Here is a 24,337-nt window from a genome sequence, read left to right on the forward strand (position 1 = left end):
TAGATCAATACTATCAGAATGTGCTCGAGTAGATTTTCCCTAAGATTTATTGATGTAGCCTTTATTTATCCCACCTTTTTTCCACATTTACTTCTCATACACGCAAAAAACCCAGCAATATATTGCTCTATAACAGACAAGAGATAAATTTCTCTTCCCTTGAGTGAGGCATTAAACGCTCAGACCTAGGACATCACTGCATTTTGGTTTTTTTTTAAGATGGACAAAGACATGTGTGGAATCAGTTACCCCCAACTGCATGTTTGGAGTGTGATGAACAGTTAGCATGCGGTGAGGAGTTTGGGGGGTTCAGAGGGAGTGTGAACGACTGTGGTAAGAGGAGAGCGGTGCCCCAGACCTTTTTTTTTTACTAGCGGCTGATTGATTAATGTTGTTGTCGGGGCATGGGTTCCCAAGAGAGGATGAGGAACCCTGTGTGATATGTGGAAGATTTTACAAGCAGCGGCGAGCTTGAAAGTGATGGGGATGAGATCCTGGCCAAAGGCCGAAATGAGAAATCCATCAGGAATGCATTCCCTTTCTCTCCTCTGTCCCACAACCCCCCCACACCCCCTCTCTCAGTATTTGGAAGAACAGCTGTTGCTATAACTCTACTGTACACATCTTCCTTCAATCTTACATACAACCACAGGGCACCCAGGCTGTCAAATAGTTTTGCGGGTGTGAGGTGAGAAGATGGGAAGGATCGCTGTCAAAACACTTAAAACATGGAGTCTAAGGGTAGGCAGCAAATTCTCATACATACACTTTCTCATACGGGTAAAAAGGGGGTCACATCTTCCTGAGAGATGAATGCAGCATTGCCTTGGGTGAAAGACTAATATTTTCCCAACCTTTGGTAAGTGAGTGAAGGCAGGTGTTCTGCTTTTTATGGGTGTGTTTAGGGGAATTACAGCAGCGCAGAGCCCTGCGAGGCATGTGCCAGGTGTGATAGAGTGTGAGCGTCTACAGCAGGCTGCAGCAGAAGCCAGTTATTTGCCTCAGTGATGCTCAGGACTGAGCTACTGCAGCACATTGAGGTTGACAGGTGCAGTCTTTAGAGTTAGCATGGCTAATGTCCAATTACACATGTGTTTAAAGGATCGGCACACTCAAATAACAAAGAAACGGTTACCAAGTGTTGCCTCACTTACCTCGAGTGGGATCTGTAGGCATGCAGCTATTTTAGTTCTGAGATTTCTCACCCCACCCCCACCTCAATACCATGGGTAAATGTAAATTTGTTTACATAAAAGAAAGAAAATCTACTGACAACCGGTTTTCCTGTGTCAGACTCCAAAACAGTTGATTGATTGGAGCTTTGTTCTCCACAAGAAATAGTTCCTATGAAAAATCTGAGCGAGCTCCAGGAGTTATCCTGAATACGATGTTCATTTCTTTTGAAAAACAAGTTGCTGTTTAATTATAACCAGATAGGTTAGGGTTCTCATCTACGGTTATTTTCTGCTAGTTAGTAGAATAACATAAAAGTACTGGACGGACTTCTACAAAATGGTGGAAGGATGTAGAACGTTGGTACTTTTTTATGTTTTCATTGATTTCCCTGGGAATAATTAATGGATATATATTAAGAAAATCAAACATATTTGGGAAAATGATTGTCAACTGCTTGGTGCAGTTTGATTAAATGTGGCCCTCTGCGGAGCTTTACAATCTTTTTAGTGCGATTCTAGTTTTTAAGGTGCAAAATCCTCCCATCGACCCTTAGACTTCTCCAAAATCACATGGAAAGGATTTCCACATGGCACATTATCACTAGAGATGTGCGAATGAGTGTTTTCATGCAGGCCTGTCACAGAACAATGTGTTTGCTCCGATCTGTCTGTGTGCTGCTACTGAAGTCTGACCTGTACTCTGGCCTCTGTGAGCTTCGTCCTCTGAGCCAGCTCCTCTCGGGTGTAGATGTCGGGGTAATGTGTCCGTTCAAAGGCCTTCTCCAGCTCCTCCAGCTGCTCGGCAGTGAACGTGGTGCGACTGCGCCTCTGCTTCCTCTTCAGGGGCAGGTCGGGCTCCGAGTCTACATCTGAGCCCTCATCTGTGCGGTTACCTGAGGTGGGTAAAAGGGACACAGGGTAATCTGTGTGTGATCGTGGAGTGAAAACCAGTAAAGAGAAGTCTTTTGTCTCAATTAACCGAGGGCTGTTTGAGGAAAAATGGCATCAAATGTGAGCTGAAAGTGATCATAAATTAGCTCTAACAGCATTATCTGCGTTTTTGGAGCCTCTTTTGTTGCAGAAGAGAGGGGGACTGGCAACATGGAAGATTCGAATGACAGCTTCTCCTCTCTCAATATACAACCGGGAGAATATTATCTTAATCTGTGGATATTTATTTAATGTAGAGGAGGCCCTGATACACAATCCTGCCTCTGAAAGGGGCCCCAGAGGCTGTGTAGGCAGAGGGCTGAGGGGGAGTGGGGGTGTTCGTGGGTAGAGGGGTTAATCTGCACAGGCCACCTTGCTGCTCCTCACCCTGCTTTTCTCTCTCAGTGGCCCAGGGCACAGTGCTCATACACAGCACAGCCAGGGTGCACAAAATAGAACACAATATCACACCGAAACCATTCAGCGCCGTGTGTTTCCATCTGCTGTCATTAGATGAATCACAACATATTTTACATTACTTTTTAGGCATTCAACTAAGCTGAATTTTTGCTCGAGGAACATAGATACAGCACAAAGATGCACAATCCGGGCCGACAGGGAAATTCTTGACAGAAAAATACGCATTACCATTGCACATTACCGTTATAACTGAATTTAGAAAATTGCATCATTTTCACCTCCTCTGCACGTCTATTCAAACTACATGGCCCTTTTCATTTCATGTCATAAAATTCACATTTTCATAATTTCCTCATTGAGACATTGACAAGGCGGCGTGATGTGCCAGTGTTGCTCCAGGCCCCTTACGGATTGCATCACGCGCCGTCCAGAAAGTGTGGGAGAGGGGAAATAAAGGGAGTTATTGAAGGAGAGGGTGTAAGAAGAGATTTGCGCTTCTGACAGTGGCCCCTCGCTATTCAGCTCAAATGAAAACTATAACGCTCACCTGAATGTTTTGCCTGAGTGAGTTCCTGTCGCCTGACTCATTGTCACACTGCTCCGATTTGCCTGTTTCAAGCTCACTCCAACATCAAATCTTCCAGCATAAGTGGACAAAAGAATACTCAGACCGCGCCTCCAAATAACAACTGTGAGAACAAAAGAGCAACAGAGCTGGCGGAGTCTCAAGGCCAGCTCCAGAGTTTAATTAAACAAGGAATTAGGGGATTATATGGAAGCTATCATTACAGGCCACTCCATGAGTCTTCCACGAACATTTTTGTCCCCCTGAGCTCATGCTCAATGATTCTCTGTGGATTACATGCGGCCGCAGGACATGAGGCCGCATTCATTAAATCAATTCTTCAGTCTTATCCTTTTTAATAAAGATTGATTCTTGAAGCACAGGCTCTCTCCACTGCAGAACACCCTTGAACATACAAAGTTGAATATGTACATACACCACATATCCCTTTGTTGGTTTTCATGAGGATGCGTATATCCATTTGCCCGGTAACTTGCCGTGACGACACTTGAGACCGGCCCAGCAGTGTACAGATCACTTTCCAAAGTCACCTCTGTGTCCTACAGGGAGACTCTCCAGTCGTCTCGCACTCAAGGGGCTCGGAGAAAGACACCAAAGTCTTCTCCTGTTCAAATTATTTTCCTTTCCTCCTCCTTTGTTCGAGGTTCTCTTGCAGACTTTATTTAGCAAGTAAACCACTGCGGTAATCTGTCGCACATTCAGCATGCTATCAGGCCAATGACTGACAAACCTCAGCAGACAATGGCGCATAACCCTGCTCTCAATTGAGCCCAACACATCTGCTCTTGTACATGAACCAGACACAAGGTCGACAGCCCTGCCTGTAATGAGTAAGGGAAAATGGAAAGTGGCCCACGATGCACGGGGGCCAACTGGGATTGGGGTTGAATGTAAAGCTCATCAATATGCTGGTGAGTAAGAAGGCAGAGGACATCAGAAAACACATGTCTGCTGTCCAGACTCTTCGTTCTGGTTAACATACAGTGGTGTTACAATAAAGGACCAAGTCCGTCCATAGAAAGCAGATGGTTTAGAAACTGGTCTCAAAGGCTGCATGACAGTAAATAATGTCTGTTTTCTGAACAAAACACTTCAAGATATAGATATATGTATAAGATGTAAGTCTGTTTTCATCTTACCCACATGCCAACGTAAATTATCGGAGACAAAATGAGGAAATATGAAAACTGGAAGGATGCTAGGAGAAATAGATACCTCCGCCAAGGCTAACACCTTATCTATCTCTACACTGAGTTAAAGGATGTGAGAATAAAGGATCCTGAATCCGCCTCCGTGATTCTCCCTTGGCCCATATCCCGCCCTACTGCCAAGTATCAATAAAATCAGCTCAGTAGTTTTTGCTAAACCAGTCGGCAAACCATTTAACAGCAATGAAAACACACCCTCCCTGGCGAAGGTAGCAAAATCCCTGCAGGGCAGCTGAGGTCCGTTTCTTGATGGTTCTCTCGGCACAAAAAGGTGCACCGTGATTACGCCTTCGCATAATACAACTGGTGTAATTTCCATTTAAAGGTTCAGGGGATATTGATAAACAGCTCCTGCCTTGTCTCATTAGTTATCGTCCAATTAGAATCTAATTATGTGCCATCCAGTGGGCATGATTACTGCCGTGTACTCTCCTCCAGGGGCCCTCTGAGGTTTTGCCCCGGTATTGATTTAATATTCTGCCCATTATGAATCGGAGGAGTTAATTAGGTTTACACATTGCTTTGTGGAGGTAAGAGCTTGATTAAGATTGAAGATAACATTGGGTTTTGTTGATGAAAAAACTACCTTAACCTAAATTGTCGGGAATGCCTCGAGTGAAATGACTGAACCACACGGCTTCAGTACTAAAGAGGGCCAATGAATAACTCAGTGAATATTGATAAACTAATATCAGGACAGATGTTAATCTCTGCAACAAACATAACCGTTTTGTTCCAAATGCAAATTATATTCTAACATTCTATAAACTATGCTGATCTCTATAGAATAAATCACCATGATGCACTGCTTTATACTAACAGGTGATGATAGAGCACTGATTCAGCCAGATGTCAACTGAACAACAACCTTACTGTTCATTTTCCAAGCAAAATACTTTCTTTACCACATTTTTTCTCAAGTGTTTCTGGAGCATCATCGTTCACGCTTTGTTTGAAATGTTTTCCAGCTGTGATAAAGTTTTCTTTTCATTTCAGAGAATTTTGTGCATTAACAGCATTCAAGTGTAGTAAAGTGTCCTCGCTCTACATACTCAAGGCTGGTTCAGGATTTGGATGGAGTGAGGTTTTAGGACATGCAGCTAATAGGCGAGAAATCTGTCTTTACACAATTTAAACATTGTTTTTTATTTTAGATAAATATCATGTTTTTATGGGTACATCACTCTCCTGGAGTACTTACACAGAATCGGTCATCGGCAAATAATTATGGTGTTGTTAATTAATGTGCAGTTATTAGCGTATCCCATGGACCTGGAGAATCGCGCATTGACCCTGATGTGACTTTGTTTTAATGAAGCTCTAACTCCGACCAGACTTTTTGGATAAAACTGGGTTACACTCTTGAAGGACTCGAGCAGCTAGTTAATAGTTTCGAGGTGACTCCGAGGTTTAAAGGCCGCTCTCTCTCCCCGGAGATTTCACCGCTGACCTCACAGACAGACTCCTCAGACTACAGGCAGATGGGATCCTCATCACCTCCTCATATCGACCCCCCCCCCCTCCCCACCTATATACTCCCTGCTCTGCTCGTCTCCCTTCAACCCCTCAAACCTTTACCCCCGAGATGCTGAGGTGACGTCGATTAAACAGGCAGCTGTCCATTCAATACCCGCAATTAAAGAAAGTGATATTTAAAGTTCCAGATTTACGATGCAAAACAACACCAATGAACTTCATGTCTGCTCGGTGGCTGAAAACAATACTTCAGGACACACGATACTGTGAAGAGGTTTTGAATGAAACCCATCACTGGCCCTCAAGTAAATGATCACAAGACGTTTACTGTCACCAGCATGAAAACTAATATCTAAAGTGTTTAACGTAATCTAATGTAATCATTTTTGCTTCATTCCTTTTCATATGTAGCCTTTATATTATAAGAAAAAATTAAGAGTGAGAATAACAATAAGAATAAATGACCAAAAACACACCTAGGATAGAATCCCAGTACAAAAGATCATTAAATAAAAACTACATTCCCTCAAATATTAATGCATTGAGCAAATGATAAGGTCGGGGAGTTATTGTATTTTTGCATTTAAACATACAAACAAAAAATGTCCCTGTTAAAAAGATTGAAAAAACTAAAGATATAGTGTTTTTTATCCTCCACCTGTGAGCAGCACTGACTCAAAGTAGAGTTGCACTCTCAAGCTGCACCTTGTTAGACTACCTCTGATATCATAACCCATGGCCTGCATATCAGCCATACCTTCACAAACTATCCAAGACACAGGGACAAAAACAGACAGGGCTTTGGCAGTGCAGCATTAGCTCATAATGGCTCATTTTGAAAAGCATATTAGTTCCAGCATAATTACAATCAGGCCTCGCGCTCAGTGTTTTGCAGGCATTCACAGGACCAGCCTCTGAGCACCGAGTCACACCAGTTGACTGTGACTGACAGCAGATTTAGTTCAAAATGCTGTTTTTTCCTCCCTCTTTTCCCCCCACGGGACAAAAATAACACCGCATCCTTTCTCCCTATTTATGTTGACTTGTTTATTTTGTGCCTACCTTTTGTCGTAGTTGATGCTGCAATTATACTTTTTGTCAGTCAGAGGGGGTGAATATCAAAAGACCTAATTATGCAAACAGGCCTGTGATAAGAGGCATCTGCCTGAGATGGGATCTGCTATCTCTGACATGCATCTGTCTCTGTGCTGTCTCTGCTGCTCCAGGCCTGCATATAAACAGCGCTGCCTGTCCCCGGGACTGCACGCAATTCAACCGCTAACACTGGAGTGGAGGGATGTTTTTTCGGGGGCGGGGTGGGGGATCGCGCAGCAACATCAAATAGCTAACAACTTCCCAATTTGCATTTTTCCGAGAATGGTGCAGCATCTCTGCTTAATGCACTCGCCTGTTCATCCCAAAGAGGTTGCCAAGTTAAAGGAGGCATGCGATTCAAGGCATTTACCGAAGGATGTATCTGAGATAGGAACCTTATGTGAATACAAGATAGACGACAGCGATAACCAGAATGGTTTAAAGACAAATTCCCTGTGAATAATCTCTTCCCCTAGTTATCTCCCTGCTAACGAAAAACAAAACTCTCCACGCGAGCGTACAGCCTCTGCAACCTGGAGATTTAATTCTGTATATTAGATATATTCAGATCAACATACCCCCCCACCAAAAAAAGAGTGTATATGTGGCCGATCAAGTTATCAGTTACTCGGTTTGGTGACATGCCAAAATACATAATCAATTTCCACTGGTTGTCAGTGACCTTCTCTGGGCAGTGATTTGACATTTAGCTGAAATTGAATCTGGAGGAGAGGTGTAAGTTTACATATAAGGATATTTTAAATGCACCAATCTAAAATAAAATCATTCTCACCTTAAGGGACAGATGTCATGGGATAAAGTTTGGTCTCACACCTTGTGTCAATACATTAGCAGGTGATTGCGGGCCAAGGGCACTTGTCCCAGAGTGTACCCGCTGCGAGAGGACAAGTGGAAGTGAACTAAAATGTGTGCTCTACCTGTACGGAAATTACACTTTATAAAGGACCTTGAAGTGGAGTGATGAAAATGTTAGAAAATGCTGCCTCGCTTTTGTTACCAAGCGCACAACTCCTCAGTGGCGGTGTCAGAGTTTTAGACTCTTTTACATCAACATTCCTCAAGAAAATTCCTATACTTTTCTTCCCTTGTCTCTTGGACAGAATCACATTCTTTAGAAAAGGAGTACGGGGGCTCGAGGACAAAAATGAAAAAGGAAGGAAGAAAGATGGGAGGCTCTATAATCTTTGGCTCTCACAACAAACAATTAGCCCCCTTTTCTGTGTTCGAGGTGGGGAGAAAGTGAGAGAGAGTGAAGAGGAGGGGGTGCGGGAGAAAGCAGAGGAGACGGACAGGGAGAAGCAGCGAGAGCGATGCTCTTTTATGGCTCTTGTCATATGGATGAAGGCGCGGCGCGTCCATGAGAGCGCACGCTCACCTTCAACAACAGGGCGTCCACTGGGCCTCCCGGCCTTTTCAGCCTGGAGAGACGAGCTCCTCAGGGGGCCATTAGAGCATGAATAGGGGCCTGACAGCCCTGTGCAGCTCCGCAGGGCATCCATAAACGCTGACATATTGACTCCCCATGCCTCTGCACTGCACTGAGTGTGAAAGCGTGAAGGGCTCGAAGGGTGGGATTCTTTTTCTTTAATATACTACTGACTAAAACGAGTAATTTAACAGCAATATGATTTGTTGCTTTTGGCTCTTTTTCTACACGAAGGAAACACTGTTGTTCACCGGGCTATTGTTCAAGTTTGTTTACATTTATTTTTAATATAAGTTATTGTAAGGTTACATGAGGGGAAATGCACATAAATATGTTTGTTTCCAGCATTCAGATAATATAAAATCCTGAATTTACTTATATGCTTCTCTACTTCTGCAGTTTTTTAGAAAATAAAGTCAATACAGAGGATCTAAAGAAACTACATAGAGACTTGAAACTAAATGTGAACCTTGTCTCCAGTCGTCACTTCCCCAAGACTGAGCTTCACTCCAGGTTTCTTCTTCTTCTCCTTCTTATTTAGAGCAGAATGTCATTGCCTCAGCTTAAGTCTTTACTAATTAAGGTCACAGCGAAAGTTATGAAATTAACAGAGAGCACAAGAAAGTAAAAAAGAAAGCCCATTGGGGGTCTCTGCCAAATGGCACTGGAGCCAGAGCCCCGGTCCCCCAGCAAAAAGCTTTAAAAACCTACGCAGGAAATCAAACAGTGATGTCTCAGGGCTATGAGCTGAGGTCTCCTGGAGGAACAAATCATTTTCTCAACAAAGCCAAAGAGAGATTACTGGGCACAGTATAGGAATGCACAGCGGACATTTTTATGTGCCCAAGGGAAGTTTCCTAATTTTCTGGACGAGGCTGGGCAGCAAATATTGTGGAAAAGTTTTGAGTGATACAGGGGACATTATCGAGGGAGGACGAGTTGTGAGGACTGATGGAAACTTTAATGAAAACTCAGGGTTCATGTGAACGAAGCGTTTCAGTAACGGGCAGTAAAATAAAAGTTTTTTTAACTACTATGGCTTCTGCTTCATATATTTGAATACTCCTTTGTACATCCTGTCTTTTAAATATGAAAAATAATAAAATAAAAACAATGTAGCTTGCTTTGGAATGAAATAACGTAATACATTATAAAAATACTACTATTCTACACTGTATTATGGTCCCTCGGTTGCAAGTGAACAAACTGTTGTCAGAATTTAAATGAATATTTGCTGTTAAGTCCTGTTTTCTCTGGGCAGAGTGAAGCATCACAGTGCCTGGCATTAGTTTGAGATATTCCTCACATATCGAGGGTTTGTAATGTGGCACAGTAGCAAAGCTTTTTATACTGGGACTACATATTCCCCAAGGAGAGAATGACTGACGATGCAGAAATAAGCCCATTAGTTGAAAATGGGGGGGGGGGGACAACATTTGAAGTTGTTATTTTGTCGGCTGCAGGACGGGAGCCCCGCCCCACTGTTTGGACAACAGCTTTCAATTTTAAACTCGGTGGCGAAAAAACACATTTCTGATTCGCAACACTTAAGGGAACGTGTTTATTGTCTTTGTGGTTGTGGAGGGGGAAAAAAACATGCACAATTAAAAACAAATGAATATTTCAGTGGTGAAGCACATCACGAGCATAAAATGTGAAATGTTCTGGCATTAAGTAGCATAGGCTAATGGCGATTCTTAAACTAGCAGACCATGGTCAGTGTCTCTCATTTATCACTGAGGGAGAGCACTGTGCGAAACGTAATTACTGTTGCACATTATGTGGGCTATTCCTGTATTGTAATAAAATTAGCCAGAAATGCTTTTTGTCTTTTCTAATGCAGCTCCATGGTAACCAGTGGACGGTCATAATGCAGAACACCAGCGTGATCTGTGCCAGCTGTCAGAGTTTGACAACCCGAGCCGCCAAGGCAAATTGGAGGAAACTACATTTCTTTCAGTAAATTACGTGGCTCTGACCTGCTCATCTATTACCGGATTTAACATGGGGCATGATAAAGCTGGAGATGTCCCGATGGGCTCCACACTCATTCATGCTACACTCCGCTTTATTGTTTGGAAATATAACAAGCGCTTAATCACAAAGACAAAGACCTTTGCCTGCCAAAGGTCTGTGTCATTATTACACTGTCCACTTTAAACATTGCCCTGAGATTTGTTTCAGGCAGGCGAGGAATTCAATTAGACCATACAGTTTATTCTATAATCGTCAAAATGCACCAATAATTTATTCTTAGAAACAGATATTGGTAATAACGGGGCTACATCCTAACTAATACTCCTGAAAAATGTAATGGAAATAATAAGAAAAACCTTTTCAAACACGTTTATATGTGTGTATTAAAGGGGATTAAAGTGATATCTGCAAAACCCTTTCACAGGGTTGAGAAGCAAATTTACAAATAGACATAATATTGTTATTTGGACCCACTAATATATTAAATATTTTATTTGGCTTAAATCATAGAAGTAACTTCACTTGTGAGCTCTGGTCTCCTGACGACTCCGTCCTGTACTGTGCAGAATCACTGGTGGACTTTTTGGGGGCTTCGTCATTATTTAATCTGTGATCCAGTGACAATATTGATATCGTTTGGTGGGTAAGTTATTAGGCAAAAATGACTACGATTTATGAAATGACATGGTTACTTAAATATTGCTTACAGCTGACATTACTCTGTACACTGTCTGTCATCGTTTGGCAGGTCACCTAAGTGGAGACGAAACTAGAAACCTCCAGGGAATCATTTTATTGCCTGTTAACATTGTTACTGGTGCTTTCTGACAACAGGCACCATTGTCTGTAAAGGTGACAAGGTCAGTTAATTACATTTGTTTATTTTATGGCAGAATAATGGCATTTTTTTCTAATAACAGAACAACTGCAGCAGGAGGTTTGTTTTGGTGGATGTTACCTGAATTGAACTACACTTGTTTGTATGGATAAAGACACAAAGAGGCCATCTCAAAGCAATTCCATGAGATTTTTGTCTGATAACAAACACTATAGGTTTTCTTTTTCCCATTAAACCCATTGCAGCTAATCTCCCCTGCTGAGAACACTTGTCTCTCCTGGTGGCATGGCAAGGAATCAGCAGTGAGAGATAAATAAATGGCCTCTAAGAAAAACATTGGCCCTCTTGTCGAGTAACGTTTCCACTCGAGAGCAGCATCAGTCCACATGTCAACTCCTTCTCCTCTCATTTCCTGCGCTCTCGTCGCCGAGACACCTCTGTCTAATGAAGGAGAGGGCAACCCCACAGGGCCTGTCATCCCTGAGTGCTGTTTTCCCCCCGGACGGCCCAGTCGTTGTCCACCACCACTGAAGGTAATACTCACCAATCGGGATTCATTACAACAACAAATCTACCAATGAACTGCCCACCGCAGGCGCAAACACACGAGTGCCCGGGAGAAGAAATAGGCGTCCAAGGGACCCCCCCTCCAAACTAAATTGGATTGCCAATACGGCCCACAGACATTTCAGAAGTCGAGAAAAACAATGGAGCAGAAAATAAATACTCCAAAGCCACAATGATGGCTCCACTTTGTAAACTAACACAGTATTGATCGTCTTCTTTTTTTGTTTGTTTAGAAAAGCCTCATCCCTGCTAATAGCTGTCTGAGAGTGTAATCTCTCCCTTGTCCTCCCCCTCCTCTCCTCCCCTCCACATTCCCTATTATGTGGTTTTCTTTCAGCGCGCCTCAAATAGTTTAGGTTCAGTGTCGCACTGGGGTACGGGGCATGGGACTGGGGACCAATTGTTTGCTAATGTTGACACCTGCCAGAGCAGGCTTGGTCTATTTGGGGCCCGCCAAGCTGCAAACTGGAGGCTCCCCCTCTTTAGCAAGATTAAGTGTGGGTTGCTGGGGTCACAAATCACTGGACTCCCTCTGATGTTGTGAGGCACAGAGCCAGAGACTGAGCGGACTAAAAGAGAAAGCTGAGGAGGGAGGAACAGAGGAGGGAAGAGGGATAAAGAGTGACAGTCTATTGTTTGTTGAAAAGGAGGGGAATAATGTATCTTCTTGAGTGTGCGTAGCTGGTGTGTCCCGTCCAAAGAAATCAACAGTGGATCCACGTCACCAGAGCACACAGCAGACTTCTGCCTCGCTTGATGGGCCTCACAGATGAGCAGGAATATTTGAAATCTTTGCTTAAAATGTATCATTAACAGGGAACTCATTGCCACGGCCTGCACACAACAGATTGTGTAGTTTTCCACACTCAAAATATACAATTTGTGGTAAAGGAAAACATTTTTGATGCAGCACATAAAACCAGAATATGTGGAGTTTTCTTTCCAATTACCTCTCTGAGGATAAATAAACATGAAATTATACTGACTTTTCCCTCTTATTTGAAAAACATATATAAAGACCAAGAGAAAACCAGTAAACGAGCAAGGCCATGACAGACAGTGCTCAGCTCCTCCTCCTCCTCCTCCTCCTCCTCCTCCACCTCCTCCTCCTCCTCCTCCTTCCTTTGCAGATGTACATTAATGCAAAAGAAGGCAGCGTTGTGAGCTGCTGCAGAAGCGCCCTCTCTCCCTTTAAAACTGCTGCTGTCCAGCCTGATCGTGTCAGTTTGAAGGCCCCATTGAAAAGTATTCATGCATCTGCCTTTGAGGCACAATAGCAGCTAGTTTATAAACTGTCTGCCCGGGCACCCAAAGGCTTTAGTTCGTATTGTTTTCGGCCCCTTAATAAACTTTTCGGAGGAGTTCATCAACTCGCCTGAATGGCCTATGCAGCAAGACTCAAGACAGAAAATAACAGAGGGGCCTTTTCTCCTCCCTCTTCTTTCTCTCGTCCTTTTCTAGTGGCTGTTCATCTAACAATGGTGAGAGCAGCCTGTCAGACATCACAGGGCTTTTTTTGTACCAATACAAGGGGGGGGGGGGGGGGGGGGGGAGTATTCAATAAACAGAGAAAGCGACCTCTTAAAATGGAAATGGAGGAATATTGAATTTTCACATTTGCACAGGAGGTTTAAGGCTACTCGGACAAAATTATTTTTGAGTGAGCTGAATGTTTAGTTGTTGAGTTTTTGTGTTTGTTTTTTTAAGTTTTCGTAGGTTTTGTAAGAACATGGAGTTCAAATGACATTAATATTTTTGTGGAAACTGCATGACATGCTCTTTGCTGAAAGTCATGAACATTGTGTGAATTTCTAAATGAAAACACTGCTGGAGGTGGACAACAGAGGAAGTTATTTTATTAAATTAATAGTTTTCTGTTGGTGATTGCATGACACCTGTTAGACAGGCAGCAGGAGAAAATGATGGGATGCAATAAAATGTAATTTTGGCTGTAAGCCATTAATCCACTGTCATACCTTTAAACTCTGTGGAAACAAAATTAGCCAAACTTAAAAGTCTTTAATAGATGTCTGTTCTAATTAATTTCATACCTAATTAAAGCAAGGCTACAGTCCGTGCAGACTTGCCAGTTTAGCCCGCTGGATGGCCATAATTGAAGTAATAGCAGGGGGGGTAAAAAAAAAAAGAAGCTTGCTTAGAAATAAAAGCCCGCAGCGTTTCAATTCAACAACAACACCATCCAACCAGGCTGCAACCCCCCCCCCCCCCCCCACCACCACCACCACCCCTCCACCATCTGACCCAAAAAGGCCTCATTGGCTGCCCCGTCCTCACCACCTACTGTTTCCCACCGATGCTCTCGGAGCGCGTTAACACCCTAATTAGATGTGACAAGTTCAACGAGCTGGTTCCAGAAGAGGAAAAGCTGGTCAGGTTATGATTTCCGAGTCAGACTCACAGGGGGAATCTGTGGACAGCTGATTCCTGTCAGCCTCATTCATCTTCCTCCAGCCAATTAAACTTTATACTGCGCACAAAGCGACGCCAATCCGGGCCAGAGGCTGCGTTAAGTACCCGGAGAGGAAATGCAAACGTCTGACGTGATGTCAGTATATATAGGCTCACAAGTTTATTCATAATCATAATCATAATCATAAATATATCATCATAAACATAAACAAATTGACCAAGTATTTATAGTTTAAATAAATATCTAAAGTTGTATTGTAGATATTTGCCACAAAAACAAGGCAACAAATGGGTCTGATATAGGAGCAACATTTCCTAGAATAGCTGTCACAACACTAACAATTGAATTTGTCAAAAATATTAACCCAATTTCAACCAAAGCAACACAAAAATGTTTCCCCAAATTTCCCTGAAATACCACGAAATTGCTTTTATTATACATTATTAGGTTAGCAAATAGTTGATAAATTGTCGTTTTCAAAATAAATCAGCCAAAATAACTACTTTAGATAGACTGCACCGAAAACAAAACAAACAAATGAAAAAAGGAACTCATCTTCCTTTAGGCCTGTGCGTTCATTACTAACGCCCTCACCTGTTGACAAGAATGTGTGATGCCTGTGGGACGTGTGGAGGCTATGTGTGTGCGTTTGTGTGTGTGCGTGCGTGTGAGTGTGTGTGAGTGTGAGATTGTGTGAGAGGGAGAGTCAGGTCAAACTTGACCAGAGACAGCAGCAGCAGCAGCAGGGAAGGGAGACTGTGAGCTTTGTATTTATTTTGGAGCAGAGCCCCGCAGGCACAGTCCAGGATCCCGCAGCCCCACGGTGAAAATTGGCGGAATAAAACACAGACAGAAACGGGAGACGCGCTGAAGCACCCCACTGTTGTGACAGGATACCTGGAGGGCAACGCTTCCTCTTTAATTTGTCTCGTATGGTTGAGACCCCCAACCACACATCCAATCCTCCGAGTCTACATAAGCCTCCTGCAATGTAATTCTCGATGGTTAAATTACGGGCTATAATTAAATATCATATCATGTTGGAAAAATAATGCTCAGTGGCGTGGAGGCATCTTATCAACTCGGTCTCCTTCGTCTCCTTTCGTTGTTATCACATTAATAGTAACAACATCTAAAACGGGTCGAACAGCATGTGCGGGGGAAATTGCGGGCTAAACAAAGGGCACCTATGGGCTTACAGCTTATATTCTGATATTTTCGAACAGGAAATGTTAACCTTGAAATGCTACTATCTGCGTGTAACAATGTGCGATCATAACCCCATAAATGAGGGGAGAAATTGAATCCTTTTAAGTTATTAAGCAGGAAAGGATTATAAACTCGTCTTTATAAATGAGCTAGAAATCCCCATGTCTTCCTCTGTACACTTTTAAATTTCCCACTAGAAGCTGGGGAGGGAAGATTGCTCCTTTTCAAGAGCCCCACAAGAGATGGAAAAACCATTTTTGCGCCCAGATAGGGAGTCGTCCCACATGGTAAGCGCCACTTTAATTAATAGACAGCCTTGAGAGGTATCACTGTCAGCCTGGATAATGGCGGCAGAGCCACTGTTTGTGCTTCCATGAATATTTCTGATGTGATCAAAGTCAAATGCCAGCACAGACTGAATTTAAGCCTGCTCCATTTTTTTTTTAACTCAGCCTAATGCTGTCGACACTTAAAGCCCCCGACTCTGACACGTCTCTGTGGTGTGGTGGGCCTGCGAGCTTAAAGTGCACACCTTCACATGCATGCATTACTCATTATACTCATATGAGCAGCAGGGTTTCGTGTTATTACGCTGCAGGGCTGGCTCATGTTACCCTGGAGCCAACACGATCATTCCTTACACAGGTTGCAGCTCTGGTCATCAAATGTCACGATATGTCACGAACAGTCCCAATTCAATACTTTTGAATTTATTTTTTAATGAATTATTTAAGGTAAAGGAAGCTCATTATTGTAGTAGCCCTGACGAAATAAATGAAATTGCAAAAGCGAACATGTCATTTTTTGCTCATTAATTTAAGTAATTTAGAAATTCGTGGCCTAATGATTGACTTAAAATACAATTTAGGCCCATTACAATGTGAGCTAAATGCATAAAGTTACTGCACTCATTATCTTCAAAAATATTCTTTTGAAATACTTGCAAGTATTTTTTGTTTTATTAATCGTATTCATCATTATATATGTATCATCTTAAGTCTTCTTATTGTTTAACCCCAAAAAGTGGCTCTCAATTAAATGCTAAGGGTGACAACAAAAACTACAGTTTTGGTGCATTACTTAACTGAAATTGAAATTTGTCACGCCATTTTAGGCGCAGACAGGCGGCTCACTGAGAAACCGTTTAATCAAGTTACTGGTTACTAAGCAGCGGACTAGGTTACTAAATTACCTGCCAGTGAAGTTGTAGGTTCATGGATTTAATGTGAGTTATGTCAAATTTTAAACTGCAATATGACAAAACTAACTCATTTGACTCATGGAATAGTGTTTTTTCCTAAGTGTAAAACATGTTCATAAATTAGCTCATTGAATTGACAGTGTTTACAATAAATAGCTGAGGAATTTTTTAACATTAGAAAGAATGTCAGTTTACATTCAGGGTAAAAAAAAAACATGTCAATGGCCAATTATTTAATTACCCTAAAAATGTAATTAAATATTTTGCCACATTTATTCATTTTAATAATTTCTCCAAAAAATTAAACCATAAATTTAGCATATTTAAATTTGTATTTTATTTTATGTTATTTTACTTTATTTTATTTTATTTTAATCGATCACATCCTGTCTTTCAGCTCCTGCCCCCTTTTTGAAGGGGGCCCACCGATGTAAATTCCAGTGAAATGTGGCTTGAGTGGCTGCGGGGACAGGGGAGGTTAATCCGAGTTTAATGCAGTGAAGCACAGCGCAGGGTCTGGGCTATGATGGGTATGTTATCTCTGCCCAACATTTGGGTCTCCCTCAATTTCCACCCAGCCAAATAGCTGCGAGAAAGTGCAGATGGAGTCACTCTCAATGCCTGAGGAAAAAACGTTATTAATAGCTAAATAACTTCCCCATACTTTCACTGAATCTCTCTCACACACTGTTCCAGATGGATTTGTTTGAAGTGGTCTCTCGCTTCATTCCCCTGTCCTTCTCATTCAGCACGGCTTTAGACCCGAAATATAGCTACATTATATTACCATACACTTAGAGACCGGCTGAGTGCGCGCGGAAGTGTGTGTTATGGTTGGTGTGTTCGTGCGCGAGTGCCCTCATGTGTGTTTGTGACGTGGAGTGTGAGGGGCAGCTTTTCTCACTCTTCGCCACTCTAGGCTGAGTGTTAATACCAGCTAGAAATTATAATTATTATCAATGTTATAATTACTATTGCTGTAAAACATGGCTGTGCCCGGTAATTGAGAATAAACCTGAAATAATCTGTGCGTAATTGCTTGACGCATGAGGTAAATTTCCAAGCCTTTACATGTAGTTTACTTTACGTAAAAAAGTGATACAGGAATGAAAACACTTTTCTTTTCTCTAAATATGTTTAAACTAAGCGTGTGCTTTATATTAAGTCTTAAATTATATTTGAATTAACAGAAGCCTCCTCCCCCTTGACTCCTAACCTGGCTCTCTGGGTTGTCTGACTCCCTCACGCGTCTCCACCGGGCTGTCACTTTCCATCCTTGACGCTCGGGAATAATCCCACGTGGCATCTGTTTAATTAGGTTGAAGAACTCAGGTAAGCCTGCGATTCGCTCAAGTGTCCATCGCCTGTCTCCACCTCATCCTACGATCAGGCTGGATGCGTCAGTGCAGTGGCGGTTGGACGCGGGACAGCTGATTCAAATTCTCCTTCTCTCCCTGAGTGCGCATGGCGCAAAACAAAGGGATGCCCAAGTTTGCGCAGCAACCTTTACCCCATTCCTTTCGCGTAATTAAACTTTGGCACAGACTTAAACAGCCGCGCGAATGTGCGCACCATGGATGAGGAACTTGTCCATGCACAAACAGAATGGTGGGTGGAGCAGGATCTCCGCTTGGTGATCGCCACACGGTAAAAAAAAAAAAAAAGGCCGATTAGGTGGAACTATTTTCTTAGAAATAACACTTAAATCCATGCAGCAAAAATAGAATTTACAAATATTGTAATGTGCTGAACAGTTTAAATACACGTTTTAATAAAGCTAGATTAGAGCTTGGATAAATCCCTGATATAACCTCCGAGAAAATCAAATACACAGACCTAATAAACAAATAGATAAATAAATAAAGTCTTAAAATCTGGATAAGTAAACGAAAAAAAAAATCTCATGAATTTTGTGCCCAGGGCGAGCCACTGTGAGCTCCGCTCTGAGATGAAAGTGAAAAGAAATAAAAGGCTCTATTTAATCTTCTTTAAAACCCCTCTCCACATAAGGGCTGTGCTTCAAACTCGGAGAGTGAGGGGCTGATTGGGGATAAATACATTTCTTACCATGCCTGCGAGCTATTACACCCGGCACGAACACAGCCACCTATTCAGCAACCATCGTTTCCACTGCTTACTCTAATAAGTATTAACATTATTAAATGCCATCCGGATGCTGGTAGTCTAAACTGCATTACGCATGTCTCTTTTTATAGCAGCGTAATGCCGCCCCAATTAAAAACATAAGCAGCGCTACTAGAAAAAGGTACACAGGAGCCGGGACACTATGAGGATATTCTGTGTTTTAACACTTCATAAGTCAAACTATCACATTATCCAGAAAACGCGTCCTGGGCGCGGCTGAACAGACTCTCCAGAAGAAAAAAAAAACGCTGGTGATTTGTAACCAGCAGGATCCAAAATGAACACTGGAGACATCTCCAACAAAACGGTGACATTTTTTCTCATAACATTAATGCGTGGTGTGACAGAAGAAAAAAAGAGAGACCATTTTCACGCTATCAACTGATTCTTCTCCAACGCTATTATATAAAATTACAAAACTATCTAGCAGCGGGGCGCACTGAATAATTCATCTCCTTTTATGTCTCTCCGCGCCCTTTGTCCAAACTTTTCTCTCTCTTTTAGCCGGGTTTTTTGAATGTGAATGGACGGGCCCATACTCTCCTCTTTTTTTTCCTCCGCTGCCATCTTTCCAGGATTTGCTTTTGTACCTCGGACTCTTCACTTTGAGAAAGGCGTCAATAGAGGGGAGGTTTTGCTTGTGAAGTCCAAATTCAAGTTTGAATTTTTTTTTTGGAAGTGTCTTTTTTTTATTTCAGGTGGGGAAAGGAGAGGGCGTTTCTTTCTTATCTAAACTCCATTCACACATCTTTGATCACCAGACAGCTTTATAGCATTGTGCCATTTTCACTCCTCATAACCAAAGGAACCTCTAAACTAAAGGCTCACTGGCAGTGCGTTAAAATGTTAAACTCTACTACTCATGTTAGGATATAGAATAAGAAAATACTCACATTTGTTAATTGAGAGTCTAATTATGTCCCCGGGTGCAATATCATAGTTACAATTAAATCCACCAAACATGCCACAGAAAATATGAAACCCACATCGCATACCAATACATTTTAAGGATATTAAAACCCTATAAATTCTATTGACAAATAGTGACAGTGAATACCTGCATCAAAGCTTTATTCCCCCTCCTCGCAAAGCATTACTAATAGAGCAAATAATAATGTGGACATTGATTTCCTCTTTAACTGACAAGTGGTGAAATGTCAGTGAACTGACATCGATTGTGAAATGGGTCAAACTGTCAGCTGTCGTTTAGGGGCTCGTTAAATGAGTGAATGGATGAGGAAGGCATTCGCCACACAAATTAATTTTCTGCAGTTCAAATACCTTCTGCCAAGGCTCTCATAAATAATTGAGCAAATGAACAACTGCTGGCTCGGAGTTAAAAGCAGGAGTAAATTCTCCGTTTAGCTGCAGCTCGGATGTGGGACAATTTTCCCAAGAGGACGTTGAAGGGAGGAAGGAAAACATTTGCTTCCTGCTTGCAAGGCTGCAATTTACTTTAAATGATGATAATAATAATGATAACAATACAATAATAATAATATCTGTGTAGTGCGAATGATAATTTGTTATTCCAGACATGTACAAAAAAAGGGCCATATACTATCTGCTGTTAACTTACATTTATCACCGAGGATGCCATCGATGCTATGCTTTGTTTTCTTTTCTCCATCTTCATCCTTCTTATCACAGTCATCCTCGTCATCTTTTTTGCCAAATCGGGCCCTCAATACGCGGCTGATGGAGCTCACTAATGGCAAATAAAAAAGTAAATGGGTGATTAGCCCTTAAAACCCATAGAAGAACCATAATAATCCTATCATACATTTATTTTAGAAGGACAAAATATAAATAATATAAATATAAAGCACAGGTCAAGTCTTTCAGTTGAGAAAATGTTGAAAATGAAATTGTAAAAGAAAAAGATAAGGAGCAATGTTATACTGCAAATACAATAATCAGCGATAGATTCTCTAGTGCAGAAGCAAAAGGATGACTTCTTTTTTTTCTTTTTTTTTCTGTGTCGACCAGCTGAGGGTGAGCTCTCCTGGCACTGTCCAACATTTTATTATCAGTAACTTAACGGGGCTTAAAAACATGTTGGTGCTGGCCATTCTGCTGGTGACGCTGCAGTGTTCGCTGGTAATAAGGGAGAAAAAAGTGCAGCTTACCAGATGAGGCCTCACCTGAAGGAACAGTGCTTCTGTCGCACACCCCGTCCTTCAGCAGCTTATCCCGGATCTCCCAGCTGAACATACCCGGGTTCTCTCGCTTGTACTCCTCGATGCGCTTCTCCACGTCGGGAGTTGCCACCTGCTTCAGGTGTGAAATGGCGAGTGAACGTGACGAGAGATACAGAGAGGGGGGGACAAATTAACAGACATGTTTTAATTGAAGGAACATGATAAATAAGCAAGTGCAGTGTACAAGACATACAGATCTATAAATTATGTATAATTTTTAAATATCAGTATTCTGACTACTATCATTCCCATAGGCCCATTGACATGTCTTAGCAGGAATAAGAACAAAATATGAGACACCAGTGAAAAACCGTATGCCCCCATGTATTATAATTTATACATCAATAACTATGCTCTAATAGAGAAAGGTTAAATATGTCTAATGTTTAGAATTAAATGCTCTAATTATACAATAATAAATAATAATATGTAATGCATCTGATTACCAAAAACACCCTGCGAAAAAACTATTTGATATATTCAGTGTTTTTAAATTTTAAAACTTCAGAGTTGTTTTTGGATAAATATTTTTATCACGTTTTTTGTTTTAATAAATTATGCATAATCTTAGATATTTATACAAATATTTTTAAAAAAGTCTTCAGCAATTAAGTTATATAAAAAGGAAAATTGTCGAGCTTCAATGTGTAACTTAAATTTAAGGTGAAAAAAAAGTATGATAATTATTGATATTAATATTATTACATTTCAGATGCAAATACAGAGTATTTTTATAACTTGATCTTTCCCTGCAGTTAATCAGAGCTCCTCAGGTGTGCTGCCCCCTCTGACCCACCCATCCTCGCCCCTCTCTCCCCCACAGAGCCCGATCACCACGGGCCGCCACTCACCCTTGGCTTGCTGCCTCCTATGGCCCCGGGACGGATGGATCCGGTCTCCTGGTACCGGCAGAGGATCTTGGAGACGCAGCCGTGAGACACCCGCAGCTGTCGCGAGATTACGCAGGGTCGGATGCCGTGGTGGGCCATCTCCACTATCTTGTGTCGGATGTGATTTGGCAGCGGCCTCCCGTTGATGAACACTCCGCCAAGCTGGTTCACCCGACCCTGGCCCAGAGGAGTGGACACTGCGCCACAACAAACAACAATATCAGCCTCAGAAATAAACAACAACAACAACCACACAAGGGGCAGGATGTTCTGAGTGGATGCACTTTTAGTGTGTGCGATGTGGTGGAGCAGCAGCGTTGTTTTTGCCATGTGGCTGACTTTGACCAGGACGCAGGTTACGCACATTATCATTTCATACATTTTCAACAGCCAGATTCATCTAGCCTCAGCGACAGGATGAGACCGAGGCCACTCCAGGCTGCAGCTCCACATTCAAGAGACACTGAGCAGGGTGACACTTCCCACCTTGATTATTCCTAGTCATGCTGTACAAATATTGATGTGATCCTTTGAGCCGTCTCTTTGCCGTGTGTGTTATTGCCATTTCCAGCAGCAGGACACTTGAACAAATCCCCGCAGCTCGAGTCACTTGCGAGCTACGTGGTTTTTGTCCATTTCACTCCAGAGCACTTGAGCACGCAGCGGGCGTAATGGGAAAACTGCTCCCGTAAATGCATGCAAATACAAAAGTGATCTTTTTTCCGCCCATATGTTCAGCCGGCTGGAGTGTGGCGGGCTTGGAAGTTTTCAGAAATTACCAATTAAATTGCTTGTGTGTGCTTGGGAGAGTGTGTGCGTGCATGTATTTGTGTGTGCCAATCGAGGATGGACTTGTAAAAGTGCTCCTTGAAATAAGGAACCAAAACATTGATTATTATCTAGCTCAATTTCTCCTAAAGAAAACTGTATTAAATGATTTTAACACAGAGGATAATTTCCAAAATAAAAAATTTTCCAGGCCTTGCATATCTAAAAGCTCATCTTTTGTAATTTAAATTACATGATTTAAAAACCCCATAAAAACAGCTTCATTAAAATGTAAAATAAAATATATTAATAGGAATATTATTTTGTATAAAAAAGCAGGAATTATTGGGAGTGTGTGCAGCTTCAAACTAAAATATGCAACAATTAAATACAAACATTGAAAACACCATAAAGCTCAAACAAAACATAATATTAATAAATCAATTTTATTTTAAAGCTGTGAGCTGATCTGCAGCTACAGGAAATGCCAGTTTTTTTTCTGGTTGTAAACTTTAATCATCATTAAATCGAGGTTGCATTTGTTCACCCAGGGTTTTATTTCTTAGCAATAAACACTTTGACCACCACACAAAAACAAATTGACAGAGTCACGAGATGCGTGTCATGTTTTTCTTACCTTCCAGGGGGAAGCCGGTTCTTGGGTAATTCTGTCCTGGCGCAGGGCGCATCATCCGAGGCACTGTTCCTGGCAAAGTAGCCATCCCACAGTTACTCACACAGAACACAGACTCTGTTCGAAACCTGCGATACGCTCACTAAGTCCAAGACAAAAAGAATAAAAAACTGAATAGCTTTAAAAATGCTTCAAAAAAAGATGCTCTCTCTCTCTCTTTCTCTCTCTCTCTCTCTCTCTTTCTCTCTTTCTTTCTCTAAGCGCTGTCAGATCCCAAATCCCAGGCGGAGAATCTGGACGAGCCCTTCTTCCACCGGGGGAAGAATGGAATTGATGCTCTCCTCTGGTGCGATGAATGTACGAAATAAAATAAAAAGTCAGTAACAAATGGAGTAGAAACACCCTTAAGTCTTCAGACCGGAGGAGATGCACAACAAGTTAGGGATGTGAATTTGGGGGAGAAAACGGCAATGTTATTATTTTCCCTTGCTGTAGTTTGGGTTGAGTATAATGTCTGCTGGCTGGTTGGAAGTAGTTTAAGTGGCCAACTTTCGTGCATGTCGTAGGAGGAGACAGCCGCGCGCTCCCATTGGCTCCCCGGCCTCTCCTGGGTTTATCCAGTAGCCGGATGACCAATCAGAGGCGCGCATTCCACTTTTAATTCACTGCTGCCTCCCTCATAAGAAAAAGACCCCAACACACCAAACCCAGTTCAAAATGTTATTAAATCTAAATGTTATTCTAAATCCCGTCTTTAACAAAAAAAGTGTGTGTCTGCCTCCTTGATATTCAGCCGCTCAAACCTGTGGAATATTAATGCGTTTATAAAAAGATGATATTCGATCTTTCTTTTCTTTCTTCCCTACTTTGAACATCACAGTCAATGTAAAAAACAAAACAAATGAAAAACACATATGCAACAATAGCATATCCATAAGTAAAAAAAAAAGCCTTTAAAGTTGTTAAAATTATTTTTGCTTGTGTATAATACCACTTCAATTAAAATACATTTGGCGAAAAAAAAGATGTATATATTTCCGAAATTGCCATATTGTCGATTAAATATATTGAATCGTTTGCACCCATCGGCTGTTGTGAACCCCCCCAAAAAGAGACATGGCACCTGGAACAGCTGAGGT

At 41.9% G+C, this 24,337-nt stretch overlaps 1 protein-coding gene across 3 annotated transcripts in view; it reads right to left on the bottom strand.

Annotated features, from left to right (window-relative positions):
- The window catches only part of pax7a (paired box 7a), a 43,256-nt gene extending 19,970 nt beyond the window's left edge, over positions 1-23,286 (bottom strand). The window contains exons 1-5 of one of the 3 annotated variants that reach the window (XM_053439161.1): positions 23,202-23,286; positions 21,758-21,993; positions 20,850-20,979; positions 20,285-20,413; positions 1,869-2,056 (exon numbers count right to left, since the gene is read on the bottom strand). In XM_053439161.1, the coding sequence (XP_053295136.1) occupies positions 1,869-2,056; positions 20,285-20,413; positions 20,850-20,979; positions 21,758-21,993; positions 23,202-23,286 (768 nt within the window). Of the gene's footprint in view, positions 1-1,868; positions 2,069-20,284; positions 20,414-20,834; positions 20,980-21,757; positions 21,994-23,201 lie in introns of all 3 variants that reach the window. The other 2 variants (XM_053439154.1, XM_053439146.1) reach the window with 2 other exon arrangements.
- Between the last annotated feature and the right edge of the window lie 1,051 nt (positions 23,287-24,337).

The sequence above is a fragment of the Pleuronectes platessa genome, chromosome 2 (genome assembly GCF_947347685.1).
Source record: "Pleuronectes platessa chromosome 2, fPlePla1.1, whole genome shotgun sequence".
Taxonomy (NCBI): domain Eukaryota; kingdom Metazoa; phylum Chordata; class Actinopteri; order Pleuronectiformes; family Pleuronectidae; genus Pleuronectes; species Pleuronectes platessa.